Source organism: Carcharodon carcharias, chromosome 16 (assembly GCF_017639515.1).
Source record: "Carcharodon carcharias isolate sCarCar2 chromosome 16, sCarCar2.pri, whole genome shotgun sequence".
Lineage (NCBI taxonomy): Eukaryota > Metazoa > Chordata > Chondrichthyes > Lamniformes > Lamnidae > Carcharodon > Carcharodon carcharias.
In genome coordinates, this window is record NC_054482.1 from 87,374,735 (window position 1) to 87,399,476 (window position 24,742).

At 42.7% G+C, this 24,742-nt stretch overlaps 1 protein-coding gene across 1 annotated transcript; it reads right to left on the reverse strand.

Moving 5' to 3' along the window:
- Window positions 1-5,299: 5,299 nt before the first annotated feature.
- On the reverse strand, window positions 5,300-24,142 carry kiss1ra (KISS1 receptor a). Its single transcript, XM_041208149.1, has 5 exons — window positions 23,787-24,142; window positions 16,522-16,646; window positions 15,393-15,528; window positions 12,704-12,942; window positions 5,300-6,572 (listed from the first exon to the last, which is right to left on the reverse strand). The coding sequence occupies exons 1-5, from the start codon at window positions 24,019-24,021 to the stop codon at window positions 6,216-6,218; spliced, it is 1,092 nt and encodes a 363-aa protein (XP_041064083.1). The 5' UTR covers window positions 24,022-24,142; the 3' UTR covers window positions 5,300-6,215.
- Between the last annotated feature and the right edge of the window lie 600 nt (window positions 24,143-24,742).

Here is a 24,742-nt window from a genome sequence, read left to right on the forward strand (position 1 = left end):
AAGCAGCAAATAGGGTCAAAGGGGGAAAAGAGAGTAAAAAGGAAAAATTAATGGCTCTTTACTTAAATGCACGTAGTATTTAGAAAAAAATTAATGAATTAACGACACAAGTAGAAGTTAATGGGTATGATCTTACAACCATTACAGAAACGTGGTTACAATGAGATCAAGGCTGGGAACTAAATATTCGGAGGTATGTTACTTTTCGAAAGGATAGGCAGGAAGGAAAGGGTGGTAAGGTAGCTTTATTAATACGAGATGGAATAAGTACGATAGCAAGAAACTATCTTGGATTGGAAGATGTAGAATCCATATGGGTGGAGGTAAGAAATAACAAGAGGAAAAAGACACTAGTGGGTGTAGTCTATAGGCCCCCTAACAGTAGCTATACTGTAGGATCAAGGATAAATCAGGAGATAATGAGGGTATGTAAAAAAGGCAGTTTATTAATACTGGGTGACTTTAATCTTCATGTAGATTGGGAAAATCAAATTGGCAGAGGTAGACTCGAGAAAGAATTCATAAAGTATAGTTAAGACAGTTTCCTGGAACAATATGTTGTGGATCCAACCAGGAATCAGGCTATTTTGGATCTGATAATGTATAATGAGGCAAGTTTAATAAATGATCTCAAAAGAAATAGTAACCATAACATAGTAGAATTTAGCATTCGATTTGAAAGTGAGAAACTTGGGTCAGAAACAACTGTGCTAAACTTAAATAAGAGTAATTACAAAGGGATAAGGGCAGAGTTGGCTGGAGTGGACTAGGAAAGGAGCTTAGCAGAAAAGATGGTTGACAAACAATGGCAGACATTTAAGAAAATAGTTCATGACTCACAACAAAGATATATCCCAGTGAGGAAGAAGGACTCTAGGAAGGGAATAAACCAGCCATGGTTAACCAAGGAAGTTAAGGATAGTATCAAATTTAAAGAAAAAACATACAATATGGCAAAGATTAGTGGTAAACCAGAGGATTGAGAAAGTTTTAAAAACCAACAAAAGATGACCAAAAAAGCAATAAAGAGGGAGAAAATAAACTTTGAGGGTAAACTAGCAAGTAATATAAAAACGGGCAGTAAAAGCTTCTTTAAATATATAAATGGGAAGGGAGAGGCCAAAATGACCATAGGCCCCTTAGAGAATGAGGCTGGGGAAATAATAATGGGGAACCAGGAAATGACAGAGGAGTTGAATAAACACTTCACAGTCTTCACAGTAGAAGACACTAATAGTGTTCCAAAAATACTAAATAATCAAGAGGCAAAAGGGGGTGGAGGAAATAAATGCAATAACTATCACTAGAGAAAAAATACTAGGGAAACTAATGGGGCTAAGGGCTGATACATCCCCTGCATTTGATGGGTTGCGTCCTAGGATATTAAAGGAAGTAGCTACAGAGATAGTGGATGTACTGATTGTAATCTTCCAAGAATCCTTAGATTCTGGAAAAGTTTCAGAGGATTGGAAAACTGCCAGTGTAACACCCTTATTCAAAAAAGGAGAGAGACAAAAGACAGGTGACTACAGACCAGTTAGCTTAACATCCATTATTGGGAAGATGTTAGAGTCTATTATAAAGAATGTAATAGCAAAGCATTTAGAAATGCCATAATATAAGCAGAGTCAACATGGCTTCATGAAGGGGAAATCATGCCTGACAATTTTATGAGAATTCTTTGAGGATAAGGGGAGCCAGTAGATGTAATATATTTGGATTTCCAAAAGGTGTTTGATAAGGTACCGTACATTAGGCTACTTAATAAGATAAGAGCTCATGGTGTTGGGGGTAGTATATTAGAATGAATAAAGGATTGACTAACTAATAAGAGACAGAGAGTTGGGACAAGGGGGGCATTTTCAGGATGGCAACCTGTAACTAGTAGAGTACCACAGGGATTAGTGCTGGGGCCACAATTATTTACAATATATATTAATGACTTGGATGAGGGAAGTGACTGTACTATTGCCATGTTTGTGGATAACACAAAAATAGATGGGAAGGTAAGTGGTGAGGATGACACAAAGAGTATACAAGGGATAGAGACAGGTTAAGTGAGTGGGCAAAAACTTATGGAATATAATGTGGAAAAACACAAGGTTATGCACTTTGGCAGGAATAATAGAGGAGCGCTGAATATTATTTAAATAGAGAAAGGCTACAGAAGGCTGCAGCACAGAGGAATTTGGGGGTCCTCATGCATGAATCACAAAAAGCTAGCATACAAGTTTAGCAGGTAATAGGAAAGGCAAATGAATGTTGGCCTTTATTTCAAAGGGAATGGAGTACAAAAATAGGGAAGTCTTGTTAAAACTATGCAAGGCACCCGTTAGACCACACGTAGAATACTGTGAACAGTTTTGGTTCCTTTATCTAAAGAAAGATATACTGGCACTGGAGGCAGTCCAGAGAAGATTCACTAGGCTGATCCCGGGTATGGACAGGTTTTCTTATGTGGAGAGGTTGAGTAGGTAGGGCCTGTACTCATTGGAGTTTAGAAGAATGAGAGACGACCTTATTGAAACTTACAAGATTCTTAAGGGTCTTGACAGGGTAGATGCTGAGAGGTTGGTTCCCCTTGTGGGAGAATCTAGGACCAGAGGGCATAATCTCAGTGTAAGGGGTCACCCATTTAAGACAGAGATGTGGAGTAATTTCTTCTCTCAGAGGGCAGTGAATCTGTGGACTTTGTTTACCGCAGAGGGCTGTAGAGGCTGAATCATTAAGTATAGACAGATTTTTAATCAGTAAGGGGATCAAGGGTTATGATGAAAAGATAGGAAAGTGGAGTTGAGAATTATCAGATCAGCCATGATCTCATAGAATGGTGGAGCAGACTTAATGGGCCATATGGCCTACTTCTGCTCCTATCTCTTATGGTCTTATATTGGAAATTGGCCAGGTATGTCCTGTCTGCAAAAAGCAGGACAAATCCAATCCGGCCAATTATTGCCCCATCAGTCTACTCTCAATCATCAACAATGTAAACACAGGAACATACAAGTTAGGAGCAGAAGTAAGCCACTCAGCCCCTCGAGTCTGCTCCAGCATTCAATGTGATAATGGCTGATCTGATTGTAACCTCAACTCCACATTCCTGCCTACACCTGATAACCTCCATTGCTTATCAAGAATCTATCTACCTCTGCCTTAAAATATTTAAAGACTCTGTTTCCACTGCCTTTAGAGGAAGAGAGTTCCAACAACTCACAACCCTCCAAGGGAAAAAAATTCTCCTCATCTCTGTCTTAAATAGGCGACCCCTTATTTTTAAATAGTGACCCCCTAGTTCTAGATTCTCCTACAAGAGGAAATACCCTCTCCATGTCCACCCTGTCAAGACCCCTCAGGATGCTTCAACCAAGTTGCCTTTTACTCTGCTAAACTCCAGCGGACGTAAGTCTAGCCTGTCTGACCTATCCTCATAAGAAAACCCGCCCATTCCAGGTATTAGTGATGGAAGATGTCATCGACAGTGCTGTCAAGCAGCACTTACTCAGCAATAACCTGCTCACTAACACTCAGTTTGGGTACCACCAGGCCCAATTATCTCCTGAACTCATTATAGCTCTGATCGGCCCTATTTTTTCCTTTGTTGCACTTTTGCTCTTTATTTGAATAACATCTCTTGGGTTTCCTTGGTTTGTAGGAGTAGTTGAAACTATGCTTCAATGACCCAAGAAATTCAGGTGTGCATAGTGGGATTCAAGTTGAAGAAATATTATATTTCCTCGTGAGAAGAAAGGTGTTGACTGAAGACTACTGTATAAGTAGAAAATCAACTGAAAAATAATAAAAAGTGACCACATTGGCAGTGAAAGAGATCCCCATCCTAAAAGAAATGTAAAAGTAGCAGAGGCAGAATAAGAAAGATATGGAAATGCGGTATAGAATGAATAAAAAAACAATAGCTTATTTAAAAACCCAGAAAATTATTTTGACCCTGCAGAGTGAATACAGCAGGAAAATGGAATATCTTAGCCATCTTTGACTTGATGTTTTGTAAAAAAAAAAGTAACTCCAGCTTTAAAATACTTTTAAATAATCTGAATTTTAAAAAAGCACTGAAAGCTGTATAATGACAGATACTGATGTACATTTCTATAATATTTTGTACTGTAAAGTCCCTTCAAATGTGGTATATCACTATACACACCAGCATAGAAAACAATATGGTGGCAGAATGGTCCATCTGCCTAACTAAATGTTATCCACACATTGGTATATTCTTGGCATCATCAATCTGTCTAAAAACCTCTGAATGTAGTATCTGTTACAATTATGACACTTATAAGATTGTTGTGTTTTAGAACTGTGTCTTTAATTTATGGTAAAATGAAAGGGATATGTGACCTGTTCTGAACTTTGCCAGACAGCAAGCCTGGGTGGTTTGACTGTTAGAGATTAAAGGAGCCCAGATTGCTTTACTTGGAAGAGGATGCAAGGTTGTTTACACTTGAAGACAATGGCAGCAGTCTGAGTGCTAACAGTGGATAGACTGTGAGTCCGCATGGTCTCAGAAAAATGTTAAAAATGTTGGATTTTAAACAGTTGTGCTTTAAACTGTCCGGTTACTTCCAAGATAGCGAGTTGGGGTCCCAAGGATAGTTAATCAGCATTTCTACCTGGATACAAGCCCCATGTAATTCATGTTGATGTGGAGATGGGCTTTGCGAGGGGAAGGGTCGAAGATAGCCCTGAAAACTCACAGACCAGGTAAGCCTGTCAGGTTCCAGGGGAGGGAGAGCAGCTTTAGGCACAAAGATGCTATAGTTCACCATGCAGGAATGCGAGTGGGAACTCTTGCTGAGATTGAAAATACCAAATTCGTGAGGAGTTAAAACAAGACTTAAAGTTGCACCAAGCTTGTGCTGGAGGAAAAATCACTAGGGAAGCAGCATCACTATGAAGAACAACAGTTTTGAAATTAAAAGTTCCCAGCCTGAGGTTGAAAAATAACAGTATTACACCCCCAGGAGCTAAGAATCACATTGGACTGGTTCCAGGAGAATTGAATTTCTACTTAAAGGATAGTATAAAGTATCTGTGAGGTGTGTTTTCAGTTTTGCTAAAAGGGGGGAATGTTCTGTTTTGTGATTTAAAGTATAAGGTGCCTACAAAGACAGTGTTTTGTCAAAAGTTCGTTTAGTCTTTTATTACAGTAAAAGTCTTAAAATGTGAAATTTTTTCGTCAACTTTTCAGCTATTAACTGGAAGTTCAAATTCCTTTTTAAAAGTTATCAGTCTCTACAGAAATCATAACATATCCCAGTAATTTAAAATTTTATTGATCCAATGTAGTTTTTTCAATATCACTCAAACTCAAATTGCAAATGATTGCATTTTCCAGATGAATCATTCCAACCATAGTAAGATAGCTTGGTGAGTTCCCTAAGACACAAATACACAGAATATATTCATGTATATAACAACAAAAAAATTCCAGTGTTTTAAACCAATTCCCATGCAGGCCAATCAGAACTAATTCTGATCAAAAGTCCATTTATTTTCACTGCGTTAAATTTCAATAGGTAACCCATTAACTTCCGTTATATAAAATCAATGGATCACACAGATTCTCAATCAGGCCGCTAGATAAATTCCCAATAGGTTAACCATTTCCTAAACAATTCCCCAACTGCAATTTCAGCGAATCAAATCCCTCCTCTTTTACACCAATTATAAGTCTCATTTAAATGAACCGAGCTATTTATTACTTCTCCCTTATACAAAATTCCAATGATTCAAATCACTTTCCATGTATTGCCATTATGTAGTATTTTTAACTCTAAAAGTAAAACCTGCTCTAGGTCCAAGCTTTAAAATGGTTTAATTGATGCTTTTCAGTTGAAAAGGAGTGACTCAACAGGCCGTGTCAAGGGAGATTTGTGTATTGGCTGCTCCCAACTGCAGTTTACAGAATTCTAAATCCAAGGACAATATTTCTTGGAAAACCAATTATAAAGGACTCAGTTGTGTTTCTGAATCTTTTTGATGGTGAAATACTTTTTACAGTGAACTACATAACATGGCCAAACTGGTAAATGCTCCTTAAAAGTGGCAAGCTCTGCTAAGGTTGCCATAGATTTAAAAAAGTAATTGAATATCTTATTGAAGATATGTTTGCCCACCAGGAATTCTGTGGGCCAAACAAGTCAACCGTCTGTGCTTTCCTATCTTTAACCACGTTCATTCATGACAATCTATTACAATTATGATTCTGCAGTGACAAACTTCATTTCTGCATTACCACTGCCAGATGTCATGATGGTGTCCCTCACTTTCCGTCTGAACATGAATGGGAAAGCCTTTTTAAAAGACTTCCTGAAGCGGGCTCCCATAAACCCATAAACTATGGGGTTGATGCAGGAGTTGGCATATGACATGCAGTTAGCCCAAGTCTTGATCTTGTAGGTCTCATAGTTGGCCTGGAATTTTGGATAAAATCCCTGGAAGAGGATGAAGAGCTGGATGGGTCCCCAACAGATTGTAAAGAGGAGCACAATTACCACCACCATTTTAGAGATCTTGCTTCTCATTGCTATTGTTCTTTCTGATAAAAGTTGAACCTGGTTGTAAACAGATACATATTAGTGTGAGACTCTCAAAAGATAATTGTACCAAATTTGAATTGCTGCTATGTAAAACCATAGGTCTTATCAGACCAATTAACAACAAAAGAAGGAAGAACTGAGAAAAGAACATTCACAGCTCATTTAGCCTGGCTCAATACACAGACTATTTATATTCCCCTTTGCCATGCAACTGTTCCACATCCTCTGCTTCCTGTTCTCTCAAGGAACTTATATCTTTCCTTCAGTGTTTCTGTACCAACTTGATTGTTAGGCTATTTTGAAACCTGACAATAACAATATATAAAATAGTTACCATATTAGAAAAAGGAAAGTCTATGCATAGTCACTCTTGTTCAAAATATTTCCCATTTTACGGATCAAATTAAAGTCACAGGTTGCAAAATTAGGCTCCATAGCACTGCTGGTGTCATCATTACAAAAGACCAAAATATCAAAATGGCAGGTGGACCACTTCCAGCGCAGCCCACACTGACTGTAAGGTGTGATGGGGGTGTGTTATGCATGTTTTGGAAGCATGCAAAATGGGAAAATCATGAAGTCGAACAGCATCTAACACTGATTTGGCACATGAACTGCCATTTTGGACTTTGCAGGCATTCAGCTGCACAAGAGAATGCCCATTAGCATCATTTAAAGGGCTTACCATGGAACTTCCAGGTGAGGTGCTTTTAACTTGTTTTAGTGCTGCAGAGTGAGTGGAAGTACTGCATTCAGTGTTATTGTGCTTAAATTTTGAAATTTATATGTACCTCAGTACCTGTAATGTAGGAATGGTGTGCTGGTTTAACTCAATGCTACCCTTCTAATAACATCCCACCAACCACTTCACTGGTACCTACTGAACTGTTTGTCTATTTTGGTTACTACATGATTGATACAGTTTGCATGTTTTTAACCTGATTACTTAGCCTATATACGAATTTTTCAATGTAAGCTACACTGCAGTTCAGCCTTCAGGCTGAGAACATGTTTCCTGAATAAATATTATTATAATTATTATTATTGGATGAAGTTAGGGGAGTTGGAAGTCCTGTCAGGAGAAAGTATGCATTCAGTAACAGGGTTGCAGTTCACTTGGGCTGCAGCATGACTTGGGGATGGAGTATAGGTAGCAAAGAGGGGAAGCTGTGCAAAGAGGGAGGAGGAGGAAGGCTCTTAATCGAAGACCTACATATTTAAAGAGTACTTCTATATTTACCTCAACCAGAAGCAATGACTGAGGCAGTTACATTTTGTCAAAGACGTGGTGACTGACCTGTGCCCCCTTCTTCAACCCGACCTGAGGCTGCACAGCAAGGCAAGGACCATTGGCTGTGGGAATCACAGTGGCGCTAAATTTCTATCACTGCATAATCTTCCAGGCTGAAGGCAGCAACATTTGCAACATTCCACAGTTCACCGTCCATCACTGAGATGTCAGAAGTCTTGTACAGAAGGAGAAAGATTTTATAGACTTCTGTCTTAGAAGAGACAAGCAGGAGGCTTTGTCAGGCTAGTGAGATTCCTAACGATGCAGGATGCCAACAACTACACACATGTGGTTCTGAGGGCCCCACATATTAACAGGAAATGGTCCTGCAACCACAACTCCATGAACGTGCAGTTCATGTACAACCATCACAGGACATCCAGTTGGTGAATGTCCATAATCCTAGCAGGAGGCTTGATGTATTCATCCTGCATCTATCAGCCATAACCACCAACATTGGGTCACCACGCCAAACCAGAGGTTGGCAGCTTGGAGACAAGAGCTACTTGCTGTACACCTGGCGCACGACTCTCCTCCAACAACACGCCAACAGTGCACATACAATGAGACCCTGTTGCCACTAGGAATATCATAGAGCAAACCATTAACAGCCTGAAATAACAGTTCCACTGCCTGAGCTGCCCAGAGAGAGTCCTCCAATACTCACCAGAAAATGTCTCCAAATTTGGCTGCATCCTCCACAGCCTCACTTTCATGAGGGATCTGCCACCAGGCATTCAGAGGGTACCTCAGGTGGAGGAGGAAGAGGAGGAGGATTGGGAGAAGGTATTCCTTCACTCCAGGTGAGCTGTCCATGACCAGCTACTCAGACCATCAGTTCCCCTGAAACCTCAGCCTCACATCACCATTGCTCCACAATTCTCCACCTTTCCAACTCTCTGCTTCATACCATCACAGTGTCCTCTTGGCCAATATCCTGAAATAAAAGCCAGCATGCGCCTTGACAATGACATCAATCTATGCAGTCTCCCTGATTGGCAAGCCAGTACCACAAGCATTTCGATGAGTATCATGCTTCTGTACACCACCCCATCAAAGTCTTTTTCTGAGTCCTCGGCAGCAGAACCAGTCTCCATTGAACTGTTACACACTCTACCCTCTCCCCATGCCCTGGCTACAGCCCACTCATGCCCAATGACTCACTACATGCTGATCTTGCATCTATACTACACTCTAAGTTTGCAAGTGCCAATATCTGAGCTGGTAGCTGCAACTGTTAGATGAAGTGATAGAGCTTCTTCATCATTGGTCTGCAGTTGCTCATACACTTCATGATGAGGCAATACTGACTGCTTCAGTGTCAAATCTTTGGTATCTGAAAGCAGAAAAGCAGAAGGGGGTGGTTTGGCTGAGGGAAGGATGCAAAGCAAGGCAAGAGGTCCATGGTCACACCACCTGCAGCTTTCACTTTTTGCCAAATAGCAGGATGAGAGTGAAGTCAGCTTTGAGAGGGTGCATAAGGCAGGAACATATCGCCTTAGAATGTTCTCAGCGACGCTGAATGCAACAGCCCTAGCGGTTGCCATTCCTATAATGCAGAGCATCGTCTACTCCAAAGGTCTCAGTCAATGCTGGGTGCAGGTTAGTACCAGTTCCTATGTTGAGTCGTAGTGTACTGACAAGTTTGAAGAGTGCAAAAGCTGTTTAACTTGCATGTGGGGTGACTTCCAAACTCATTGCTGGTTTTTCTTTAATAATGAATGTAGAGGGGCTAGGACTGTTGATAAGTTGGGTAGAAATCAACCATAATAGTTAACCATACCTAAGAATGACTTTGAGTTCAGAGACAATTTTTAGGCAAAGGTGCCTCCTAATAGCTTTAACTTTTCCTTCTACCAGATGTAACCCTTGGGAGTCCACTGGGTGGCCCAAATAAACAACTTTGCTTGCCTGAAATGTACACTTTTCTTTTTTAAAGTGCACCCGTTTCCAAAAATCGTTTCAAGACTTCCTCCAAATTAGCCAAGTGTTCAGCTTCCGTGAACCCCATTATTAGGACATCGCCCAGGTAGACTCTGATTTGAGGTGGTCCTTGTAGCAATCTCTCCATTGTCCTCTGGAAAATCTTGCAGGCCGAAGAAACGCCGAAGGGCAGATGTGCGTATTGATATAACCCTTGTGGGTGTTTATGGTCTCTGGAGGTATCATCCAATTCCAGCTGCTGAAACATGTGACTCATACCTAGTTTAGTATAAGTTGTCCCTCCTGCTAATTTAGCATAGAAATCCTCATTCTTGGGGGATAGAATACTTGTCTAACTTGACAGCTTTGTTTACTGTTAGTTTATAGTCCCCATAGAGCCGGATGGTCTGATCCGGTTTTAAGACAGGGGCTATAAGTGCTGCCCACTCTGAGAATTGGACCAGCTATATGACCCCCAGCCTCTCTAAATGGTTCAATTCGGTGTCAAACTTCTCCCTCAGAGCAAATGGCACCAACCTTTCTTTAATGAAATGAAGAGTTGCTTGCGAGTCAACACAGATCTTAGCCTATAGGCCTCTGATTCTCCCCAGTTCGTCTTGAAAAACTTTGTCATATTTCTTTAGCAGCTCTGGCAGTCCTCCTACTCGTAGCTGGAAAGTTTCAGACCAATTTAATTTAATTTCTTTTAAACAATCACGACCTAGAAGGCTTGGTCCTTCGCCTTCTACTACCATCACGGGGAGTTGTGCTGTTTGGTGCTTATAATAAACAGGTACAGTGGTAATTCTCTTCACTTGGGTAGCTTTACCGGTAAGTTTTCAATTTGGCTGAAGTCTGCTCCAAATCCAATTGTTGAGTACCCTTGTTTAAATATTTGAAGGTGTGCTCTCCCACTACAGTGGTTGAAGCACCAGTGTCCATTTCTATCTTTAAAGGTTTTTCATTTACCCGCAGAGTAACAGTGATTGGCTCTATCTTCCCTACTTTTAAATTGAATAGGGAGTAAATATCAGAATTAGTGGTTTCTGGTTCTTCCACATTATGTACTTTAATTCAGTTTGCTGCTTGGGAGTCTGCCTCAATCTTTCTTTACAATGCTTTAGTATATGCCACTTTTTATGGAAAAAATAGCACTCCACCTCTTTAAAACAGCAAGTTTCAGGAGTATGATTGCTTCCACACTGGTAACAATTCATTTTCAGATTTGCTCCTGAGCTGTTTCCTATATTTATTTGAAATTTTCGGGTAGCGGGGACTGCCTCCCGCTTCACGGGGTAGTCCCAGCTTCTTTGCCACACCCTGCTGTCTGCTCCCGCCCCAGCTGGAAAACAGCGCCATTTTGTGCACCATGCACAGCCTGCGCAACTCATTCGGCACTTTCCATCATGAGCACTATTTCCAATGCTTTTTTAAAATCAAGGTTTAGTTCAGCTGATAATCGTCGTTGAATAGCATCATCTTGCACACCACAGACCAAACAATCCCTGAGCATATCGCTTAGGGTCTCCCCAAAATCAGTGTTCAGTCAGTTGTTTCAATTTCACCATTTATGTAGCAATTGTCTCCCCCGGGCTCTAACCCTCAAATTAAACCTGAACCTCTGCATGGTGACTGAGGGCTTGGTTGAAAGTGTCCCTTAACAAGGTCTACCAATTCACCGAAGGTTGTTGAATCAGGGGCATCAGGGGCCACCAAATTTTGAATTAAATTATAGGTTTTACTCCTGCAAATGCTTAGGAGAATTGCTCTCCTCTTTTCCTTCCCCGTTATTTTGTTTACCTGGAAATAGAACCCGAGGCGTTCTACATATTGACACCAATCCTCTGTGGATGGTTCAAAGGGGTCCATCCTGCCTAAATATAGCATTTCTGGTGAGTATATCTTCCTTTTCTTCTGTTTAAAAAATATACTCACAGTCACTGGGCAAGGGACAACAATTTCTCCTCGTCGCCAGATTTTCCAGATGGGTTTCTCATTAGAGACATTGAACTTTATTAACGGACTGCAGGAGCAGTTACATGCTTCCATCAAGCTCCACAACTAGAAGAAGGTCTTCCACTCTAAGGTTCCCCGCTCTTAGAACTGATTTGTTCACACTGTGACGTGATACTATATAACACAATAAGTCTTAAAGCTACGTTTACTACATTCCTTAAAGCTACAATTACTACATTATGATCCTATTTAGCACAATGCAGAAAAAAAATAATCTTGCTCCTCTACAATGGAGAAATATAGTCAAGTTGTAACTCTTCCACAAATTGATGTCTGATTACTGCAAGTGGAACTCAACAGCCACTGCAGCTGCACCTCAACATTCTGTACTCATTCAAAAAAAATCTGCAATGAATACTCACAGCAATGAAGCTTTCTTCCTGACATTTTGTTACTAGTAACACTACCTTTTGCATTCACATGTTCAAAGGGAGATCCAACCATTAGCTAATTTTGAGATATAGCCCATTAGAAAATTCTGGTCTTTCTGCTGGTTCCCTATTTCTTCCCTTTCCTGCAGTCTCAGCAGCCACCAAGATCGATTTTGTGAACCACCAATCCTTGTTTCAGTTACCTCTGGCCAGACCATTTTGTTATGTCAGATTACTGTACCAAAAGATTACAACCTCCAAAATCAAAAATCAATTTCAACAAAGGGGTTTGAGTTTAGGGTGAAAAGATTTTCAAAGCATAGGGATTGGAAAGAATGGGGACACATGAGTGGTTAGAATGAAAACCTGATAGCTGTGGTCAATGGTTAGAAAGAAAATCCAGACAGACCATAAATCATCACTTCTATTACCACATGTCTGGGCTTTCTTGATAAGCAGAGATTGGTCATATAGAGATTAAATTGTCAAGGAAAATTCCCTTTTCATGTTTGGCTTGAGAAGTTAATTAAATTCTATGTACACACCTGATAGTTGCTGTCAATGGGCTCAACAACAGGCTGCCCAACTCTCTTAATCATCAAGGAGTAGCATAAAGAGATGGTGAGCAAAGGCAGAAGGTAGACAGCAAGAAAGTGATAGAGTATGAAGCCTTTCTGATGGGAATCTGATGGAAAGGCCTCTGCACAATATGTTCTAGGTCCATACCAGTAACCTTTTTCAATCTTCTGATAAATAATAATTGGGAAAGACAGAATAAAGGAACCTAGAATCAAAAGACACTAATATTACTGAGATCATTTGTGACCTACACAGTGAATTCCATGTAGCAAAGATAGCAATACAAGGCTGCCATTAAATCAAGAAGCTTGGATGCCATTTAGTAATTTTGTTAGAACCTCAAAGCATTATGCTTGGCATCCTTTATATTATACAGTGGAGTAAAAGTATTATACATGGTGAATTAATGTGTAATTAATAAAATGATCAAAAAGTTGTATCAACAAAATTGCACTCATGATGTTTTCATAACTAGACATCTCAAAGTGCTTTACAGCCAATGAAATACATTTGAAGTATAGTCACTGTTGTAAGGTAGGGAACGTAGCAATCACTTTGTACACACCAAACACCCACAGACAGCAATGTGACAATGACCAGATAATGTTTTTGTGATTTTGATTGAGTGATAAATATTAGCCAGGTAAAAAGGGAAAGCTCCCTTGCTCCTCTTTGAAATAGTAGTATGGGATTTTTTACTTCCACCCAATAGGCAGATGGGGCCTCAGTTTAATGTCTCATCCGAAAGCCTGTGCAACAGTGCAGCTTCAGTTTAATGAGTAGTATTTTGAGTTCCTCCACCCCAACCTTAAAATTTCTCAACAAAAGTATCCCTGTGCAAATAGTCAGCTGTGATGTGGAGCCACTATCAACACAGACGTGATGGGCCAATTGACTTCCTCCTACACTGAAGCCTAAGATTCCAAAGAAAAATCAGTTTTTCAACCTATATAGTGCATGCATTCAAATTCAGTCATATAAAATGAATGAATATATGAATATAGCAATTAAATATAAATTGTAATTTTCAATTAGGTGTAAGGTCAGTACAATTTGATACTTTCACCTGGGAAAGCATCCTAAGAATACTAGAAAATCAGAGAGCAAAAGGGAGGGAAGAATTTAAAACAATCACGATCACTGGAGAAAAAGTACTAGAAAAACCAATGGGACTAAAGGCTTCCATATCCCCGATACCTGCATCCTAGGGTCTTAAAAGAAGTGGGTGCAGGAATAGTGGAAACATTGATTGTATTCTTCCAAAACTCCTTAGATTCTGGAAAAGTCCCAGCGAGCAGGAGACATCAAATGGAACCACCCCAATCAAGAAAGGAAGGAGACAGAAAGCAGGAAATTATAGGCCAGTTAGCCTAACATCTGTCATTGGGAAAATGCTAGAATCCATGGGTCATTTTCAGGTTGGCAAACTGTAATGAGTGGAATGCCACAGGGATCAGTGCTGGGACCTCAGTTATTTGTGATCTATGTTAATAACTTGTCTGAAGGGACTGACTGTATTGTAGCCAAATTTGTTGACGATGCAAAGGTAGGTAGAAAAGCAAGTTGTAAGGAGGATACAAAGAGTTTGGAAAGGGATATAGATAGGTTAAGTGAGTGGGCAAAATTTTGGCAGATGGAGAAAATTTGAGGTTGTCCACTTTGGCAGGAAGAATAGCAAAGCAGAATATTGTTTAAATAGAGAGAGACTGCAGCATGCTGCGGTGCAGAGGGATCTGGGTATCCTGGTACATGAATCACAAAAAGTTAGCATGCAGGTACAGCAAATGATTAGGAAGGCATATGGGATGTTGGCCTTTATTGCAAGGTGATGGAATATAAGAGCAGGGAAGTCTTGCTATAACTGTTCAGCACTTTAGTGAGACCACACCTAGAGTACTGTGTACAGTTCTGGTCTCCTTACTTGAGGGATATGCTCACAATGGAAGAAGTTCAAAGAAGGTTCACTGCAATGATACCTTGGATGAAGGGGTTGTCTATGAGGAAAGGTTGAGCAAGTTGGGCCTACACTCATTGGAGTTTAGAAGAATGAGAGGTGATCTAACTGAAACAAATTCTGAGGGGGTTTTGCAGAGCAGATGCTGAGGGAATGTTTCCCCTCATGGGGGAATCTAGACTGGGGGCACAGTTTAAAAATAAGGGGTCTCTCATTTAAGGTGGAGATGAGGAAGAATTTATTTTCTCAAAGGGCTGTTAGTCTTTGAAATTCTCTTCCTCAGAGTGTAATGGAGGCTAGGTCATTGAATAGTCAAGGCTGAGCTAGACAGGGTTTTCTTCTACACAGGAGTCAAGAGTTATGGGGGGCACACAGGAAAGTGGAGTTAAGGTCACAATCAGATCAGCCATGATCTTACTGAAGGGCAGAGCAGGCTCAATGGGGTGATTACCCTACTCTTGCTCCTATTTCTTGGTCAGAATTCTTACCTCATTGGGCGGGTGCGCACCCAACCCAAACGAGCATAAAATGACGCTTAATGACATCGGGCAAGCATCCCGATTTGGAAACGTTTACTTCACTCACTGTGTACAAAAGGAGGGACAATTTTAAGCGTCATAGTTCTATGCTAATCCTCACATACATAAACTCAAATATAGACATAGGTGTTTTCATATCCACAGTGTTATATCAGAATATACCTATCCATATGCACATGCTGACCACCATGGCAACCTTGGGAGTACGGTGACGCAACGACTTAAGCGGATAAACTGTTGCATAACATCGGTCAGCACTCATTGCAGTCAGAGTAATGCAGGTTGCCTGGACAGTAACCTGTAGAAAACAAATACAGAAACATCTTTATTACATAATGAGGTAACGAATAGGATGGGAAAAGAATTCAGTGTAGTTCTTGGTGGCTGCAATTGACAATCAGGCACTGGGAAGATGTTTAAATTTTTATAAGCTGTTCCAAAGTTTGAGGAAAGCGATGTAGAGGTATTCTTTATTTCATATGAAAAGGTGGCTAAGTAAATGTAATGGCCAAAAAAATCTGGACGTTGCTGCTATAAAGTAGGTTGGCGAGTAGAGCTAATAAAGGTTTAGATAGAAAATAGAACTGCTTTCAATCTGTCAGCACTCCAATGAAGAGTAGATATAGAGTCCAAGAGTTGGCAAATTTGTGACAAAATTGCTTTAGAGAAAAGCTAATCAAAAACATTCCGAACCAGTGACGCAATTTTTTAAGTATATCACTAAAAACACTCAGGTATCAAATGAAGGATATGTAGATTCTTATAGCTTCTTATGAATTGAATTTGTATATTTCCTCACCTCAGTCAGTGAAAATACATTGTCCAGTGCAATCAATATATTGTTTTGTCAGTAACACAATTAGTAAATTCACTCAAGTCACAATTAAAGCACAAATTCTCAAGAGCAGTTAGGGATGGGCAAAAAGTGTGCCTACATCCAAAACAATAAAGAAAAACAAAGCCAGAATATATCTAGGTACAGAGCATCCATATTTCATTCACTTGGATAAATGCAAGTTATTTTTGCTGTTGCTTCTTTTAATTGATTTAGTCAGTGTTAAAATAGTGTACAAAATTTGCATGAACACATTAACCAGTGCACAATTAAAGGAATTTAAAACCCCTTGATTCACAAAAACGAACCTGAGAACTAAAGGCGCAGAATGGTAACTCTAACCATATTTCCCTGCCTTACTTGTAGATGCCTTTAATGGTGCAGCACTAAACATCAGTAATATCTGGTGGACAAATGTTCTTTCAGTTCCTATCCAGTATGTGTACTCTCACTTACCTGTTGTAAGTAGTTGACAAACTTGCACATGAAGTCTCCAAAGATCCAGCCAGGTAGAGGGTACAGAGTGGCAGTAAATGGAACACAGCAAACCAGGAATATGATGTCCGTAGCAGCCAGGTTAGCTTTCAACAAGAAGGGAAATACCATGAGGATCAAAAGTTTTTCCATTCCATATGACTTTTCACTGCATATTTGGTGGTCACTTCCACAAAAAAACCCACGAGAGTCATCAGTGAAGATGTGTGCTTTCAAAGCTTTGTTGGCTGTCATTCATAATGCTTCTTATGTGCAAGAACACAACCATTTTCTTTTTGATTATTCATATCTTTAATTATTGATTATTGAGGTAAAGCTAATAGGTCTGTATTTACCAGCTGTGGCCCCATCAGTATTTATAAATATGGGAAGTGTTTGCCAGATCTGTCACAACCTTCCCATTGTTCATTGGTCCCACCCGCCCTTAATATAAGTCAGTAGTTAAGAAATATCCTCTTTTGACTATCTAATTACAGATATCTCCATTTTTCTTTTGCTTTTTTTTAACCTATAAATGTGTTTTCTTCATTCCCACTAGAGGGCAGCAATTAACTAGTCAGTAAATGTTGAAATTGCTGAAACTTTTACAATCATACATCTCACAAAGCATGACAAAAACAAGATGCCAGGCATTTATGAAATCCTATTTTTAACTTGAATTATTCTGAAAGAAAGATGCAGGATATAAGAGGACAGAAAGAAAAGTCAAAGGGAAGAAAGAGAGAAAGAAGACAAGAGATAGAGAGATGGATGAATGTTGTATGTTTTATATTTATGTGGAACAAGAGCTGTCGAGAAGAGAACAAAATGTATCTGCACCATCCACACTGATTTGTGTGACAAAAGCAGCCTGTTGACTCCCTGTGATAATCTGTGCTCTCTCAATTGCAGTAATGTGTTTGTTACCATTCACTATAATAAACCCAACACTACTCATGTCATTGTAATTGCAATCTATCACGCTGATAAATCTAGCTCCATTTACAGAAATGCTTGGAGAGTTAAAGGTAGATTGCTGCAAGTAGCACAGTGGCACAATATATTAAGGAACCAGCAGACTGCACCAAACCAGTCAAAGCCACAATATCAAATTAATTTCTGGGCGACAACAAATTAATTTGCGGACACCACCAAGTTAGAAAGCCTAGTGAATACCGAGGAAAACCGCAACAAAATACAAGAAGACATTAATAAACTTGTAGAATGGGCGTGTACTTGGTAAATTAAGTTCAATATAGATAAGTATGAAGTGTGACATTTTAGTAGAAAGAATAAGAGGCTCACATATTGCTTTGATTATTAAAAGTCTAAATGGGATTGGAGAAAAAAGGTATCTAAGGATGCAGATACACAAATCAGCAAGGGCAGCAACACAGGTTAATAAACATGAAAAATGCAAACCTATAGAAACCAGAAGCTCATCCCCAGCTGGGGTACTATTTCCAATCTAGGCACCATACTTTCAGAAGAACATGAAGATTTTGGAGAGTACAGAAGAAATTTATTAGAATGGTTCTAAAGATGAGGAATTAGTTGTGTGGATTGGCCAGAGAAGTTGGGGTTGTTCTCAAAGAGAAGCTTAATACACATTTTGATGGAAGTGTTTAAAATTATGAAAGGTTTAGATAGAGTTAATAAAGAGAAACTGTCTTCAATGGCTGAAGGGTTGATAACCAGAGGACACAGGTTTAAGATGAGTGGCAAAAGAATCTGAGACAACATGAGGAGAATTTTTATGCAATGAGTAGTTAGGATTTGGAATAGTGATAGAAATTCAAAAGGGAATTCGAAAAATATTTGAAGGAGAAAAATATTATAGGGAGATGGGGAAAGAAGGGGGAGTGGGACTAACTGGATTGCTCTTTGGAAGACCTAACACAGATCTGATGAGTCAAATAACCTTCTTCTGTGCTGTACTATTTTGTGATTCTACAGAAAACACTAAGGACTCTTTTCTAGAGGGACAGAATTGAAAAGCAGAAAGTTGACACATAACTTCTGAGCTCCAAGGTGTCATATCTGGGGGTACCACAGCAATGTGCTGTGGAACCCGTGACCCCTACCCCACCACCAACACCCAACACCACCAGAGGTTCCCGGGTAAGGTTTGCATGGCAATTGCCTGGGAAGTTCAAACTTCTGATGGGCATTTGCCCTGCACTGGGAACCATCTGAAAATGCAATTTAAATCACAAACTTCGCATGGTTCCGACTATGTTACATCAATAGTTACCCAGAAGTTAGAAGAATTAAAACCAATTCTAGCTTCTGGGTAACTATCCTACAGTCCCACACCAAACCCCCATGGGACTCCCCTCACCTCCCCGAACCATCAGGTGTCTCCCCTCACCCCCCAACATCCCCTCTCACAGGGCTCCCCACACCCCCACGCTGCTGGCTATCACTCCCAAGGGATTCCTTCACCCCCACGACTCCCCCCCCAGGGGACTCCCCCCAACCCCTGACTACCCCTCCCACAGGACTCCTCACGTCCCCGCTATCCCACCATGGGAGTCCCCCACACTCACATTCACCCTGGGTTTCCCCCCACCCTCCAGACCACCCCCACACGGATTCCCCCACCCCCCAAATCATTCCACCTCCACCACCCTGACTGATCCCCACCATGGAACACCTCCTCCACAGGGGTCCCCCAACTCCCAAAAGACTGCACCCCGACAAGAACTCCCCAGCCCCCAAGTGGACTCTTCTCCCACCTACCTACCACCGCCACCTCCACCACCAGGCCCAACCCTCCCCAACGACCCCCCCTGCCCAGCAACGCCAGCTCTCACCCTCACCCGTCCCTCCAAGGCCCAACTTGACACCCACCCCCCAGACCTGACCTGACCCGACACCCACCCCACTACCAGGCCCACCCTGACCCAACCCGACCTGTCACCCACCCCACCCCATCCAATCCTACCTACTTACTTTATATACTTCCCTTCTCCCTGGCTTGTCAAAGGCCTTTAAACCTGGCTGGACCTTTAAACCTACCTGGTTTACGACAGCTAGTACTGTAAAAAAGGGGGCGTGGCTTCCCTACCTTTGACTCTGCAGCCCTCAAGCTAGGCCCCAGAGGCGCACTGCACTGCCCATACCTGACCCAAGTCGGAAGGCCGCACAAGATAAGATCACCTGGATTTCAAGGTAAGAACTTTCAAGCCGAGTGGCAACCCAACTCAATTGCACATGAAACTTTTATCAAACCCTGGTTAGTCCTCACTTGGGGTACTGTGCATATTTCTGGTCTCCATATTATAAAAAAGGACTGGTGAAAGGGCAGAAGAGATTCTCAAGGCTGATACTAGAAATGGGAGAATTTGCTTACTAGGGGAGGCTGAACAGGTTGGTGCTCTTTTCTCTAGTAAAGAGATAACTAAGGAGTGACCTGATACAGGTTTTTAAGATTATAAAAGGCTTTGACAGGTTAGGTGTGGAAAAGATGCTTCCACTTGTAGGATAATTCAAAGCAAGGGGCCATAACTGTAAGAGACTCACTATTAAACTCAGGAGAAATTTCTTTACCCAAAGAGGGATTAGATTGTGCAGCTTGCTCCCACAAGGTGACTAACATAGGTGCCCTTAAGGGGAAGCGAGATGAGCACAGCCAGACAGAAATAGAAGGATATGCTGGTAAGATTAGTTGAGGAAGGATAGGATTTGGCTCCTGCAGAGCATAATTGCACCAGCATAGACTGGTTGGTCGCATTGGTCCATTTCTGTTGAATTCTATAAAAAAGGTTCAGGCTTGATCGTCCATGCTATTCTGGGAGGATTTCAGGTGAGATCCAAAAGCTTATATGAATAAAAGGTGAGATGGGGGTTGGCGGGGGTGGGGGAGGGGAGCAAATCAGAGAAAGGGTCATCACTGGATCATTGCCATGTATCTCTTCAGATTCAGCTCAAAACAGCATTGGTGGAGTCACCCCTCTAACTCTGTGAGGTTAAATAGACAGCATTGGATCAGCCGCCCGTTCTATGCAGAGCCTGATACTTAATTCCATCGACTGCAATGGAACTGCATATCAAGCCATGCATGGAATGGGCAGCTGATCCAATATTGCCCACTTGGTGCCACTGCCCGAGATGAATTTCTGTTCCAAATAGCCCACCATCCCAAAGGAAACTGCAGAGAAAACAGAAAATGGAATTTTAGGCCAGCAGGATTTTATGATCCCGCCAAAGTCAATGGAGTTTAGGATGGCTTGCCACATTTTACTGCACCATCCCTGCTGTGACGGGCCCCTAAAATTCCAGGGTTTTCATGCCCATACACCATGCACTCCAACACCCACACCCACAAATACATTAAAGGGGGGAATTCCAGCTTTAAAAATGAAGAAATGCACAATTACATCATCATGTTGCCAAACAGTTAAACGAAACAGAAAATGGGCGTCCTATAGGCAAAGAAAAAGTTTGTGGAGGACACTGTTCCAATCGGGGCTGGCTGAAAATTCTCTTATGTAAACAATTGGTCAGTTTACAGGAAAATATATCCCCTTCCTGTGCGCTACAAATCTGTTTCTTAATACACTAACAGGTTTTACAAATCATTGAAGAATAAACTTAACGTCGAAGACAGGAGAAGTTACCAATTTAGATGAATGGACAAAAATCAGTTCAATTGAACTCCCAGAAACTGCTCCTTTCGAGGCTCCAAATATTGTGTAAGAGATCAGTCGCTTTTACATGTGGCAGCACCAGATGGACACAGATGTCAAATATCAAAAGTTTACTATGCTTTCTCCTCATTGCATGATTTTCACAGGAGCCAAGAATTGGCCTTTTGACTGGAGTGTGGGCAAAGCCCACTGGTCTCGGACCCTGTCTGTTGGAAAAGGGCAGCAGGCATGGAAAGCTTCAAACTCTTTTGATGCATACAGATCGGAAATAACAGTTCTTGATAAATGTTTCTTTTAAAGAGCTAAATCTGATGAGGGGCAGGCAAGAAAGCCTTGCATTTACCTTGAATGTTGCTAATGTTGGCATGGTAGGAACAGTATTCAAGTACCTAAATCTCCAGCAAAACCGCAGCATTCATCAGAGTAAATCAAAATGATTATTTTTGATGCTGGGTATTCACATGTCCTCTCTATGTTTCTCCTGCTTTTCACTGACACTGTCCACATGATGCTGAGGTTAAATATAAAACTTACAATGCACATGGTGAAATGCAAATGCCAAAACACACTTTGTGTGTTGAAATTAAAACACTGCAGATGCTGGAAATCTAAAATAAGAGAAAATGCTGGGAAAACTCAGCAGATCTGATAGCATCTGTGAAGAGAGAAACAGAGTTAACATCTCGAGTCTTTATGACTCTTCATCATATTAATGTATATTAATATGTAATATTTCAACTCAGTAATTCTGCTCATCCCACTGGTTACTCACACATTCTTCCTAGGCTTCTCCTATCCAGCAGTAATTTTACATTGAAGTGGCTGATAGAAGGCCAGATATAAACACAAACACATGGCTCTGGGAATGTTCTTGATCTTGCAGTCACATTTTAACACTTTATAACATTGTCCTCTCTCCTTTGCTCCCTTACAGTTAGAAACCTTCAAATATCTCTTCTTACCCTCCCCTGTCTCCATTGCTTTCATTGATATCCCAAAGTGACCTTTTCCCATCTCACCTGTAAACTCATTTCCCATTATTCAATCTTTTATTTTCCTCCTGATTTAAATTTTTTCATCGTTAATTGGTCCCCTAAATTCGATTTTATTCCTTTTTACATCCAGTCAAGCCACCTCGCCCGCGCTGGTAACCGCATTCCTCCATTCTCCTCCTCTCCTGATCTCCTCTTGTCCTCTGACCTTTCCTCTCTCCTCTCCTCTCTCTGACCACCCCTGCACTTCCCTCCTCCGCTGGTCATTTCTCATATGCTCAGCTCGCTGACCATCACCCCACCCCACACAACCCCTGGCCATTTCCCCCTCTCCTGTCTTCCCCTGACTATTACTCCTCTCCTCTCTTTGCCCATTCCCACCTCTCCTCTCCTCCTCTGACCATTCCCCCTCTCCTCTCCTCTTCTACTCTGACCATTCCCCCTCTCCTCTCCTCCTCTGACCATTCCCCCTCTCCTCCTCTGACCATTCCCCCTCTCCTCTCCTCCTCTGACCATTCCCCCTCTCCTCCTCTGACCATTCCCCCTCTCCTCTCCTCTTCTACTCTGACCATTCCCCCTCTCCTCTCCTCCTCTGACCATTCCCCCTCTCCTCTCCTCCTCTGACCATTCCCCCTCTCCTCTCCTCTTCTACTCTGACCATTCCCCCTCTCCTCTCCTCCTCTGACCATTCCCCCTCTCCTCTTCTACTCTGACCATTCCCCCCTCCTCTCCTCCTCTGACCATTCCCCCTCTCCTCCTCTGACCATTCCCCCTCTCCTCTTCTACTCTGACCATTCCCCCTCTCCTCTCCTCCTCTGACCATTCACCCTCTCCTCTCCTCCTCTACTCTGACCATTCCCCCTCTCCTCTCCTCCTCTGACCATTCCCCCTCTCATCTTCTACTCTGACCATTCCCCCTCTCCTCTCCTCCTCTGACCATTCCCACTCTCCTCCTCTGACCATTCCCCCTCTCCTGTTCTACTCTGACCATTCCCCCTCTCCTCCTCTGACCATTCCCCCTCTCCTCTTCTACTCTGACCATTCCCCCTCTCCTCTCCTCCTCTGACCATTCCCCCTCTCCTCCTCTGACCATTCCCCCTCTCCTCTCCTCTTCTACTCTGACCATTCCCCCTCTCCTCTCCTCCTCTGACCATTCCCCCTCTCCTCTCCTCCTCTGACCATTCCTCCTCTCCTCTCCTCCTCTGACCATTCCTCCTCTCCTCCTCTGACCATTCCCCCTCTCCTCTTCTACTCTGACCATTCCCCCTCTCCTCTCCTCCTCTGACCATTCCCCCTCTCCTCTTCTGACCATTCCCCCTCTCCTCCTACTCTGACCATTCCCCCTCTCCTCTTCTACTCTGACCATTCCCCCTCTCCTCTCCTCCTCTACTCTGACCATTCCCCCTCTCCTCTCCTCCTCTGACCATTCCCCCTCTCCTCTTCTACTCTGACCATTCCCCCTCTCCTCCTCTGACCATTCCCCCTCTCCTCTTCTACTCTGACCATTCCCCCTCCTCCTCTGACCATTCCCCCTCTCCTCTTCTACTCTGACCATTCCCCCTCCTCCTCTGACCATTCCCCCTCCTTCACCCCTCTCTCTTACCGATGTAGAAGTTGGTTGCCGTCCTCATCTGCCGGTGTTTGCTGATCACATAAATAACGAGCGCGTTACCGACCAGCCCCAGGAACATGATCAGAGCGAAGAAGAGCGGCACCAGCCAGGCATCGGTCAGGAAAGGCGGTTCTCCGTCCTCGGTGCCGTTCACCATAGAAACGTTGAGCTCGGATACGGTCCCGGTGTCCAGGGGAGCGGCTGGACTCCCGGTGACCGGCCCCATCGGCGGACAGACAGGCCCGCGAGGAGGAACCAGGTCTCTATTCTCCCCCGACCCCCCAGTACCGGGTCTCTGAGCCCTTCCGACCCCCGGTACCGGGTCTCTAATCTCTCCCCGATCCCCGGTATCGGGACTCAGCTCCCCCCTGCCGGTACCGGGACTCAGATCCCCCCCTGCCGGTACTGGGTCTCTGATTTCCCCCTGCCGGTACCGGGTCTCTGATTTCCCTCCCACCTCCGCCGGTACCGGGTCTCTGATTTCCCCTGCCGGTACCGGGTCTCTGATTCCCCCCCCCCCCCCCCCGCCCTCCGCCGATACCGGGTCTCTGATTTCCCCTGCCGGTACCGGGACTCTGATCCCCCGCCGGTACCGGGTCTCTGATTTCCCCCTGCCGGTACTGGGTCTCTGATTTCCCCCGGTACCGGGACTCTGATTCCCCCCCTGCCGGTACCGGATCTCTGATTTCCCCCTGCCGGTACCGGGACTCTGATCCCCCACCGGTACCGGGACTCTGATTCCCCCCTGCCGGTACCGGGACTTTGTACCGGGACTCTGACCACCCCCCTGTCGGTACCGGGACTCTGATCCCCCCTGTCGGTACCGGTACTCTGATGTCTCCCGGCTCCGCAATCTGGTCTCTTTATAAATCCCAGCGTTGACAACACGTGGGACCAGTGCGGGGAGGGGGTGCTCGGCGAGCCTTTCTGCTCTTATGCAGTCCCTG